The sequence below is a fragment of the Neophocaena asiaeorientalis genome, unplaced genomic scaffold (genome assembly GCF_003031525.2).
Source record: "Neophocaena asiaeorientalis asiaeorientalis breed wild unplaced genomic scaffold, Neophocaena_asiaeorientalis_V1.1 scaffold150, whole genome shotgun sequence".
NCBI classification, from domain to species: domain Eukaryota; kingdom Metazoa; phylum Chordata; class Mammalia; order Artiodactyla; family Phocoenidae; genus Neophocaena; species Neophocaena asiaeorientalis.
The window spans coordinates 7,393,515-7,405,148 of record NW_020176571.1 but is presented as its reverse complement, the minus strand read 5'-3'; the positions used below and the strand labels follow the sequence as shown (position 1 = coordinate 7,405,148).

Here is an 11,634-nt window from a genome sequence, read left to right as displayed (position 1 = left end):
AAATTTCTGAATTCTGATATGTTGTGTTTAGAAAGTGTCATGTAGGGAATTAGATGATCGATGAATGCATTAACATAATGAGAAAAATTCTCCAGGTGTGAATTCTCATGAAGGATTTATTTTATATGTATACAATAACGATTTCATAGTAAGGATCTTTTGTGATAGAAGATCATTGTGAAGACAGTTGTAACAAAGAAAAGGATTCATCAATATATTTCATACTACATATGGACAAGTGAAGGCTCTTCTTTGGTTTATATTTCTAGCCAGTTTATACTTTTGGAGCTCACAAAGTTTTGCAAGCTTCTGGTTGAAGGGAACACTTTTTCCTCAATCGTTTCTAACATGGCCACTGTGGATTCCTAGTGGTCACAGTCATGCTTCATAACTTGAAATTAAACTTCAGTGCACTAAAAACATTATTTTAAGCGAAGAGTCGTTTTGATCTTTAGCTCTTTGCTTTCTCTGTTGTATTATTCAGCAGCCTTTTCCACATTTATGACTCCATTTTCCACATTTTGCCTCTTTTGGGGGGAGCACAAATATTTCAGGAAGACTTTAGAGCTTTGGAAAGGCATCCTGCAGTTTTTTTGCATTCGTGTTTACTTTTTACAGCATTACATTTAATATTGTTTATCTTGACTCCTGACTTTTTTGGAGGGAAATGAGAGTGCTTCATTTCCCTCACGCTGGTCCTGGCCCTGAGAAAACTACTCAAAGAGGATGGTTACAAAGACAGCAAACAAACCTTCCCAGAATTCTGTCAAACAGGCCAATTAATTTTAAAAAGTAGATATTACATATCTAAGTATACTGGACAGCCAGTAAGTGGATTTTCTCACTAATTTATAGAGAAAACCCACTGCTAGAAGTGTGGGTAGGTAAGAAAGATAATAAAGCTTTTCAAGGCTGAGCACTTCCTTTTGCTTCTCTTGCCTCATAGAACTATAGTTTTTTCTTTTACGCAAGTTTAGTGCCACATTCTTCTCTTTGCAATGGACAGACCGGTGATATATGCTGATTTAAACATATCCAGGAATGCTGGCCTTGAAAGCTCATCACCCCCAGCTCTTCCTCAGAGTAAGTGGCTTTACTTTTCCTTTTGGCATTTGTATATCTTCCATAGTCAGATTTTTCTCTTGAATTTGTAGCTTTAAATCATGGCTTTGAAGATGAGCAGCAGCCATATTAATGTTAAATAGATATAGCATGGCCTGTCAGTAGGTAATCACAAATGTGGGAAAAAGCACATACCTTATAGATTTCTTTTTTATCAAGATACTTTTGTGAAAAATGAATATAGTTCCTATTACTGAGCCTTGGCTAAAGGATCCTGAAGAAATATTTTACGTGCATTAACAAGGGAATATTTTGATTTTTTTATTTGTTTTTTTGTTTTTTTTTTGCCACACCATGAGGGATGCGGGATCTTTGCTCCCTGACTGGGGATAGAATCCGTGCCCCCTGCAATGGAAGCACAGAATCTTAACCACTGGACCACCAGAGAATTCCCTTTTTTGTTGTTTTTGCTTTTGTTTTTTTTTTAACAAATGAATATTTTTAGAGATTTTTTACTACCTTGCTGTAATAGTAACCTACCTTATTTCAAATCCCTCTATAAAATACTGTGATTAAGTTCCAATGCATTTGCATCCGTGGCATTCCTTTCAGAATACAAAGTGTAAGCTCAATGATTAACATCGTTCACCCTTCAAAGGGAAGGGAAAAAAATGTTCTGAAAGAAAATTGTATTCAAGATCAAAAACTTGGATATAGTAACAATCTGATGTTTTTTTAAATTGAAAAGTATAACAGTTTAGAAGGATTTAAGCCACAACCCACAGGAGAATACCGCTCATGCACTTATTTCATACTTGTTGAAGTTGGCAATTTTCTGCATGTCAGAGGAGTTAGTATTCTGAGTGAAAGAGATGGGGTATTCTAATGTGAGGTCATAGGTGATGGATTCCATGGCCTGGGGATAGATAAAGAGAAACTACAAATTAAGCAGAAAAAAATGTATAAACTCATCAGGACATAGTATTACATTCTGAAGTCAAACCAAACTTACTAAACATCAATGATATTGCAATTTTTATCCAACCTGATATTCATTCCATAGTGTGCTTGGCAAGTGGGTTGTATCTTTTTAGGATGGTTTGGTATAATTTGGAAGTATTAAGTTATCAATGTTCTAAATTGGAGATTGAAAAGTCTTAGGGTTATCAAATAGTTTCATGATACCCTTCATTTGGGGGTTACAGGAAATTGGAGAATTTTGATAACTACAGTGAGAATTTGTCAAGCCACAGTTGTTTTTTGATGCGGAAGAGAAAGACTTTCTGTTCCCTATTCAGATCTAGCAGAAGTGGAGAGAAAGGAGGATGGTGTCGGACGATATTGGAGAATGAAAATAGAGAAAGACAGCGAGATTTTCCTTAAAAGCTACTCTCTGTGATCCCAAATCAACGAGGCCAGAAAATCTGTCTATTCTAATTGTCGTCATTATTCCACAAAATATCATTCTAAAAGTAAATCTGAGAAAACATAGAATAAAGTCAGAACAAAATGTGTGACTACAAAACGCTTGTCAACTGAAAAAAATGCCTAACCTAAAAGTTGAGAGTTATGTATTTGGTGACTTTACAGAGGACTATAGCTGAGAAGGCAGCCTCTCTGATAGTTCTGAAGAAATGTCCCCAAGAGGTAAGGGAGGAGCTGGGATATACAGGAGCTTTGGCTTAAAAAAAAAAAAAAAAAAATGTAGTCAAACATCAAAAGATTACTGCTAATCACAGAAACAGACACCTCATGTTAATGATTCTAGTGCTTTTCTATATGTGGGAAGATGAAAAGTCTGGGCTCATTGAAATAATTCCTTTGACATGCATCTTAGCTATCTAGGGCCAGCATCCTGTTTTTCTCCATCCTGAATCCCCCTCAAGTTTTACTATCCGGGCAGCCGCACTGGCTGGTGGCTTTAAGGTCGCAACATCCTTTGTTTACTGAAATGGCAGGTGACATTCTTTCACCACACATTGATCTGGTATTACAATTATCGTGAAACAACCACTAAGCTCTTTGGCTAAACAGTTTAGCCAAAATGGTAACTGTAGAATAGTGATTATATCAAAAGCAGTCAGGAAAACCAGAGAGAGATGTGAGTTGTGACGAATCTGGTTTATGGCCCAGGATTTGGTCTCTTAGAAAGGTAGATAGGTGTTGGCAAAAATGCCTCTAGAGTTTATCTATTCATCCAAAAATAAGCACCTGTGTCAGGCATGCCCTAGGTGCTGAGAATACAACAGTGAATAAAGTAGTGAAAAAATAGTTTCCTTTATTGCGTTTATATTATACTACTAGGAAGGCTTACAAATAAATGAATAACTAAGAATATATATGTATACATATATGTGTTAGATAATATTAAGTGCAATAGAGAAAATATTTTTTAAAAAATGGAATTGAGAGTTAGCTTTTGGAGAGGATATGATATCAAATGGAATAATCATAGAAGCCTGCCTGACAAGATGACATTTGAGTCAAGACCTGAAAGAATTGAGAGACAAAGGTATGCTTCCTGGGAGAAGAGCCTTTTAAAAGATGGACCAGTGCAGGTGCAAGATCCGTGGGATGAGAACATGCCTGTCATCTTGTAGAAAGAGCTCATAGGTTAGTGTGAAATGACAGAGCATGTCTGCATGGAAAGCAGCAGGAGATGAAGTTAGAGACATAAAGGGAAGCTGGAATGAATAGGGATTTGTAGGCTGTTCTACAGACGTACAGACTTAGATCTGCTTGAGAGAAAGCCATGGAAAGATTTAGAGAAAAAAAGTGAGATGATTTGGCATATTGTTTGTATCCAAACAAAAAACTAGCCTTATGTGGGTATTTCCAGATGGCTAAAGTTTACCTGGCCAATATTCTCCAGTCTGGTTCTCCCATTTTCGGATATACACCCAGGACCTTGGAGCTCCTCTCATTGTCTACTCTTGTCTCTCCCCTCCAGATGATAATCCAGGTGTCACTACCTGAAATCTAATCTATTATCTGTTTCCTCGCATAATCTTTTATCACATTTAGTTATCTTAAATTCCATCTCCCCAGGGACATTTTAGAAAGAGCTAACTCTTATGAATGTCCACATCCTAATGAAGAGACCATGAGCAGTTGTCTGAAAACTGGGTTGCAAAACTTAATCGCCAGGGAGAGTGTAAAAGACTAAAGTAGAAATGGATTTGTGGGTCACTCTGGAACATTTAATGAGCATAAAGATAACATTTTAACATATCTGATGCTAAAGTTTTTAACAAGTGACTCAAAGCATGTATTCCTTTATATTGAGGAATACTAGACAAAATATAAAAAGGAGTAGATAACATAAATAAATGATAGATATAGTTAAATTAGTAAACCCTTACTTGTAAAGGCCCTTGGCTCTAATAATACAATTTAGAAAGTAATTTATAATTGTAATATATATAACATATTATAAACCAAATGGGAATAAAAGGGGTCTTATAATTAAGTCAGGTATAGAAGTTGTCTAAGTACAATTTCAAGTAGAATAACCGAAGTACAGATTACCAGAATAATTCCTGTCAGAGCTGATATAATTTTGGAAGCTGTTGCTCAGTCTTTTCCAAGAATTTTTTACATTAATAAGTTCCTCTTTGATTATTTTTCCCTATAAAATCCATTGATAAGGTTATGATTAATTTATGATCCCACTTTAATTAATACAATCACAACTTTTGATGAACATGAGATATACAGTACATCGTTATTGACATGATACAGAGAAAAACAAAGGTATTTGACATTTTTTAGACTATGCAATGTTGTAGACACAGGTTCATGTTACGTTATATTCATTGAAATACTGAAAATAACATGCAAGCTTGTAAAATACTCTTCCTTGAATTCCATCCATTTGGTCCAAATTGGAGATGATTGGGCCAGGCAACAGTAAAGCAGAGAAATCCACGTCTAAGAATAGAATTGTCTTATACCACCAGCACCTAACATGTTGTTTGGCATAAAACAGAGCCTCAACAAATATATCTTGAATGAATGAAGGCCTTCCTTGTTGGACAAAATTCTTGGACTTACTTCGTACGGTAGGGTATATGTTTCATTTTTGTATAGCATTTGGCATGTTTCAAAACACCGTCACATCTATCTCATTTGATTCTTATACCAATCCTTCGTACACAAGACAGGCATAAATATTTCTATTTTATCTATAAGCAACTCTCAGTTGGGTCTGAGATTCCATCTTGTGGGACCCTACTTTAAGATGACTGATAATGTCTTTTCCTGCCCCTACCCCCAACCTGAATCTAGCTCTTTCTTATGTGATCCAAACAACCTCTGCTTTTTGTATTAGATGAACTCAACTGAGTTAATCAAGTATATTTTCTTAATGTCTCAGATGTTTGTCAGGGTCCACCTTGGCATCAATTTGCTCTGAAACTTGGTTGTGCTGGGATTATTCTTCTTGCCTTGACTGTGATTGGGTTGAGTGTTTCAGGTAAGTGATGCAAGAAAGATCATTGATTTCTTGTTCTACTTATTCTACTTTACCATAAATATTAAAGTATGTTAACATTTGGCCATCCCAAATTTAGTGGAAGACCCATGAAACAAAAACAATTATGAAACAGTGCTCTAACGGTGCTCAGCTGGTACCTACTAAGCAAATGTCATCCTTTATCGTATTTCTCTTCCTAACTGTTCTGATAGGCTTCACGGGGGATTTCACATGTGCTCCAAGGACATTTAAAAAGTCACAATTATGATAAAATCATGACAATAACAAAGAAAATAAAAAGTTCCAATTGTTTACAGTTCCTTAAGTGCCTACTAAATTCCAGATTGTCCTAGGCAATCTCTCCCGTGGGGTATAGGCACAATTATACCTATTCTGAAGATGGAACATTAGGCAAGGAGTGGAAGCAATTTAAGAGTTTAAGTAACACCTGGGAGCTTACTTATATAGTTGAAACCGCTAACTCAATGTCTGTGTGCATTCACCTGTTATGTGTGTGTTTGTTTATGTTGTCTTCTAAGTAGACCCTTCGTTACTACGCTGCTATTGCTCTTATCTTCTGTTCATTTCAAGCTTGTTGAGATAAAAATTTCCTGAAGTGATAAATATAACATATTCATTTCACTGCACCATTCAGCATTAATCTTCTTAATGATTTCTCCTGATTTATTAGTGATATTCTTGAGACAAAAATCAACAGAGAAAAGCTTCATGGATGCTCAAGAGAACAGGAAGGAAACTACAGGTATATTTTGTGGCTTGACTTTCCTAAGAATAATGGCTAAAATTTGATAGGTATCATGCATTATCTTAATTAAGGTTCATAACAACCCATACATTAAGATAGTATTATCGCTCTGATTTTATGTTTGACAAAACTGAGGCATGGAAAGGCTAAGCAACTCATCCAGGGTCATACAGGTACTAAGTGGTGACACTGGGAATTGTACTTCAGTGGTCTCACTTCAGAGCCTACGATCTTAGCCAACAGATAACACTGCCTTATGAGAGACTGCTGCTAGGATATTCAATAATTAATAGCCAAAACCCAAGCTATAAAGTAAAATATGCATTGAAGTGGGATATTTGATGATTTTAATGAATATGTCAAGCAGCTAACTCTGGTCCGAAGTTAATTAACGGAACACGACATAAAATGAATAATTTAATATTTATTGTATTAAACATTAAGACATTGATCTCGTCCATGTACTTATTAAGTAGTGTGTGTTAATAAAGACACTATTTTTGAGTGACTGTAGCAGAATGTGATCATTTATTATATACATTCGTACATAACAGAAATTTTAAGAAACTATGAAAATCCTTCTGGAAAATGCTACCCAATAGATCCCATTAATAGGCAAATATATAATTCAGCAATTAGAAATTTTCTTATAATTCTTCTCTATGGTATTTGCCATTAACTTATGGAAATGAACTGTTATTTGCTTTTCATTTTACATGTTGTTTAAAGTAGCCATTTTTTAGAGAAGTTTGATATTGTCATCATGGAGTAGAAAGAACACTTGTAATGGATTTACGGAATCTCAGAAAGAGTTTTGACTCTACCAGCATCTGCTTTGTGTGGACTTGAACAAGCTATTCTGTCTGTCAGTGTTTTAACTTGTCACTAATTTTCAACTCTTAGTACCAGAATGAACTATGTCTCAAAACCCTCAAAGTTATATTAAATTCATGAATTGTTCTCACTGTGATGATCAACGGCTTCCCTGAATTTATAATGACTTGTGCATGTATGATTAGTGTTAGTGGGGTGGGTAGCAGGTTAGAAACATAACATTTATTCTTCTTTCTTACTTTAGAGAGACCAGTTCTGTTAAAGTGCCCAACAAACTGGCAACTGATCCGAGATAAATGCTTGCTTTTTTATGACACTTACAAACCTTGGACTGACAGTCTAGCCGACTGTTTCACAAAAGAATCCCGTCTGCTGCTTATTCAAGATCAGGAAGAATTGGTAAATAATTAAGTAAAATACTTTAATACGGCTTAGCCCTTGCTTCTAACCATATCAAGATCTTTGTGCTTTAGCCCGGAGGGTTCTATGCAGATGGAAGTATTAATTTTGACTTCAAGAAGCTCACAATCTGAGACACTAAACGGACATGTAAGCAAAATAAATATAATTTAATGAACACAACAACATAAATACAAATATTTGGATATATATAAATATACAGACAGAAATATCACAAATAAGGAATAATTAACTCCGATGGGGAGTTAGGAAAGGCTTCAGGGAGGAGGTGATACTTGAACTGGGTTTCAGAGGATGGGTAGAAGGATGCAAACCAGTAATAGATAAACAGATTCAATATTCAGTCATTTCTTCTGTTTTATTTATAGAGGCTCATACAAAACCGGATAGACAAAGGAGGAATTCCGTTTTGGATTGGATTAAATTTTACATTATCAGAAAAGAACTGGAAGTGGATAAATGGATCCTTTTTAAATTCTAATATGTGAGTATTGGGATAAGCTAATTTGAATATTCAATTTACATCAGGTTTACATGGCAAGATAGTAACATTGTTATTGAAGATTGAGATTTATCATTTTAATTTAGTTTAAAAATGTTCAGGAGGATCAGAATAGTCTGAGAAGAAGAATGATTCTGAAGTTGGTTGAAAAGTTTCACATATGAAAAGACATCAACCCTTTGCAGCAATATATATTTTTACCAGCAATGGAGTTTTAGGAGACAAGGAAGAGACTAACTCCTTTGGGTGGGGGCACATGAAACAGTTTTTAAAATAACAACATTTAAAAATTAAGAAATTTCTAGCTGGAAGCTATCGGCACGAAGAATTGTTTAAGTAGTGTTTTTCAAACTGTGGGACCACATACCTTAGTGGGTCACAACCAGCGTTGGCACAATGAATACAAGAGGAAAAAATATAGTAAATATCAGCGTGGGGTATCCAGACATTTGAGAGAAACTACTCACATTGTAACAAGTATTGTAGCTTATTTTAACCAGCGGTGTGAAGGGAGGGTTGTTTGAAGAGAGATGTAGTCAATCTGCATAAGCCACAAAAGAGCTATTTGCCGTCTTTTTGGTTGTCTCATAGTTTCTTGTGTGAGATGGTCAAGTTAACCAACGGTGTTATAGGAGGATTGATGTTACACAGTTAAATTATAAATTTTTAATGGACCTCATCGTTATTCGTACAACAAAGGGCAGGACATTTTTTTCCCTAGAAAGTGAAAGTGTGCGGACATTCAACCAAGTTTCTGAAAAGAAATTTGATGAGTTTTTCAGAACAGATGATATTGTGTTACATTTTCTGAGTCTGTGAATGCTTTATTCACATTTGTATAAATAACAGTTAAAATGGATTTTTTTTATCATTCAAAAAACAAGAGGTTAAAATTCAAGACACAGGAGCATGTTCAAGTTTATCTAAAATATAGTAATAATTTATTGTGTGGAAAATTATTAGACATTAAAAGAAATCTTGATTTAATTAGCACATTTTGACATTGTTTGACCCATGCTCTAAAATATTTTTTTAGATGCCGTACTTTAAAATGAAGATTATTTTAAAATAAAGTGTTCTGGAGTAGAATAAATGTATGAAAAGGCAAACATATTTTGGTAAATAAACTACACTCTGATTTTTTTGTTTTTCTAGGGATTATTTTCTATATTTTATTTACACATAAGTGCAACTTTTATATTAACTTATTTTTTTTTTGTACATAGTAAACGTTAATTTTGGTTTGTGTGTGTGTATGCTTCTTATTGGGCCATTACATTTATTTTATTAAGATTTATAATAAAACTGGAAAACTCTGAAGTGTCTATGAGCAGAAATATAGGCAAAGATGATGGATTAAATTCGATTGAACACTCTATTTTATTCTGAGGATAAAAGTGATGATTTGATTAAGATAGTGATCAGGTAAACCTGGAAGGTATCATATTATAGTAGAAAGGACGTCAGTTAGACTCTGCTTTTATTTTAGTTCTCTACCTTGGTTTTCAGGTAAAGAAAAACATAAAGGGTGTTAATAATTTTTTTCAAAGGACTGTTTTGGGGATTAAATGAGATAATGTTAGACAACTAGGCAGAGATCTGGTCAAAGAAGGCCTGGGAAGTCACCTAGGGCCTTTTGGAAGGGCACTTGGCCAGATGAGCGGTAAAAAAGTTATCTTGAAATTCAAAGGAAGGACCAGAAGGGTGGAAGAGATAAAATACAGGGGACCTTTGCAATAGCTTGGTCAAGAGAAATTCTGATTTGACTAGGGTGTCAGGCACTAGGAGAGAATCAGGTTGGCTTCTCAGGGCCGAGGGGCTCCAAGGAGAAATGGAACAAAGGAACAAATTAAAACTGTGATGGAGCCCTGCCCAGTGCCACCACTTCACTTTCTATTTGAGACAAATAGGTGAATGTCTTGTACACACTCCATCCTGGCACCCCAGCTCTATCTTGCCATCCCACTGTTTAACTTCTACTCATGCCCCACCTGCAATGAGCCATAAGCCTCTGCTTCTTTGGAACTAACAGTACATATATTGTAGCAGACACTCACCAAGCTGTTTGGAATGGAAAAAAAGGGAACCTCCTACTACATACAATATGTACTGAGCCTCCTTTTCTCGCTATTGATATATTCAAATTCTGTAGACACTGAGTATCTACATACTTATTACATTTACTGAACACATTCTTTGTTTAAGCATGATCACCCTTTCATATACATGATCTCAATGTCTCCCCAAATATATACACACTATATACTTAAGAAAATCGAGGCTCAGTGAAGGTAGGAAATTTTCATATAACATGTTAATAGGAGATTCAATTCCCAGTTTCCAAAGCTTCTCCTTTGTATGTATCATTATGACATTTCTTTTCAGAACAATTCTTTTCCAGTGAAGATGAGTTTGCAAGTTCCAGAGGTTTATATTAGCTTTCTATTAAAAGTTTATATCATTATATTTGTGACTGGGTACTTACTCCATGCTTAATAACCAGCACCTCGTTGTTTACTGAAAATTACAGAACATACTGGCTGGATGAGGAGAATTATGTGAGAAAATCACAAACACTAAAGAGAGGCTTTTCTTCTGCTCCACAGGTTACCAGTTACTGGTGACGCTGAAGAAAACAGTTGTGTTTACATCTCAAGGACACAAATTGTTTCCGAGAACTGTGCTACAGAAAATAAATGGATCTGTCAAAAAGAACTAAAACCTGTCAAAAATAAAGTATGTTCTGCCACTTGACTACACATCCCCTCTCCATTTCTTTTTTAATCTTTATTTATTAGGTGGAACTCTTAGTTGAGGCATGCATGTGGGATCCAGTTCCCTGACCGGGGATCAAACCTGGGCCCCCTGCATTGGGAGCATGGAGTCTTACCCACTGTGCCACCAGGGAGGTCCCCCCTCTCCAATTCTTTAATTTCCATTTCAGGTATCTCTCATTTTAACTGTATATACTCTTAGCATGGCCTAATGTGCATTTTGTGGTACAAAGTGGAACAAACACTGAGAATTCTAACTGTTGTTAGTCTTACAGACATTCAAGTTTAATCTCCTCATTCAATAAATGGGAAAACAGATACATAAAGAAAACACCTCATTTTAAGAGACAGTGATTCTCTATGGAACAAAGCCCAGACCAGCTAAGGGAAATGGTTTCTAATCCTGTAGACTTCATCCATCCCCTCTATGCCTTCGCTCACCTCCAGAAAAATTTTAGTAAATGATTTCTGAAGTCCTCTGCTTCTCCCACAGCCTATGCTTTTTTTTTTTCAATACCATCACACAATTGGGTTGTGGCAGAACACTGATTAAAATCCATTCTCTTGACTCATATCAGAGACCCATTACTAAAGGAGTTTGGGAAGGGACCTTAACTCTTTCCATTTTAATTTCCTCATTGCTTTTTTATTTTCCTTCTATGTTTTACTCTTTCTATGGCTCACACTGTAGGAAATATGTAATCAAATTTTTCATTATTCTAATGGAAAATGTGATATATTTTTCAACTCTGCAGTTGGGGAAGCTGAAGTTACAGAAGAGATGTGTTTATTCTGATAGATC

General features: G+C 35.4%; 1 protein-coding gene across 1 annotated transcript; it reads left to right on the top strand.

Moving 5' to 3' along the window:
• The first annotated feature begins 878 nt into the window (after positions 1 to 878).
• Positions 879 to 10,812, top strand: KLRB1 (killer cell lectin like receptor B1). The gene is made up of 6 exons (XM_024733537.1): positions 879 to 1,083; positions 5,438 to 5,536; positions 6,228 to 6,299; positions 7,381 to 7,535; positions 7,925 to 8,040; positions 10,665 to 10,812. Exons 1-6 carry the CDS (start codon positions 999 to 1,001, stop codon positions 10,810 to 10,812), a joined length of 675 nt encoding a protein of 224 aa, XP_024589305.1. The 5' UTR covers positions 879 to 998.
• The last annotated feature ends 822 nt before the right edge of the window (positions 10,813 to 11,634 follow it).

Excerpts from the sequence above, each read along its gene's own strand:
- KLRB1 (XM_024733537.1), top strand. The coding sequence starts at position 999 with ATGGACAGACCGGTGATATATGCTGATTTAAACATATCCAGGAATGCT. Across the intron at positions 5,537-6,227 it reads GATTGGGTTGAGTGTTTCAG|TGATATTCTTGAGACAAAAA; the intron begins GTAAGTGATGCA and ends CTGATTTATTAG. Across the intron at positions 7,536-7,924 it reads TTCAAGATCAGGAAGAATTG|AGGCTCATACAAAACCGGAT; the intron begins GTAAATAATTAA and ends TTTTATTTATAG.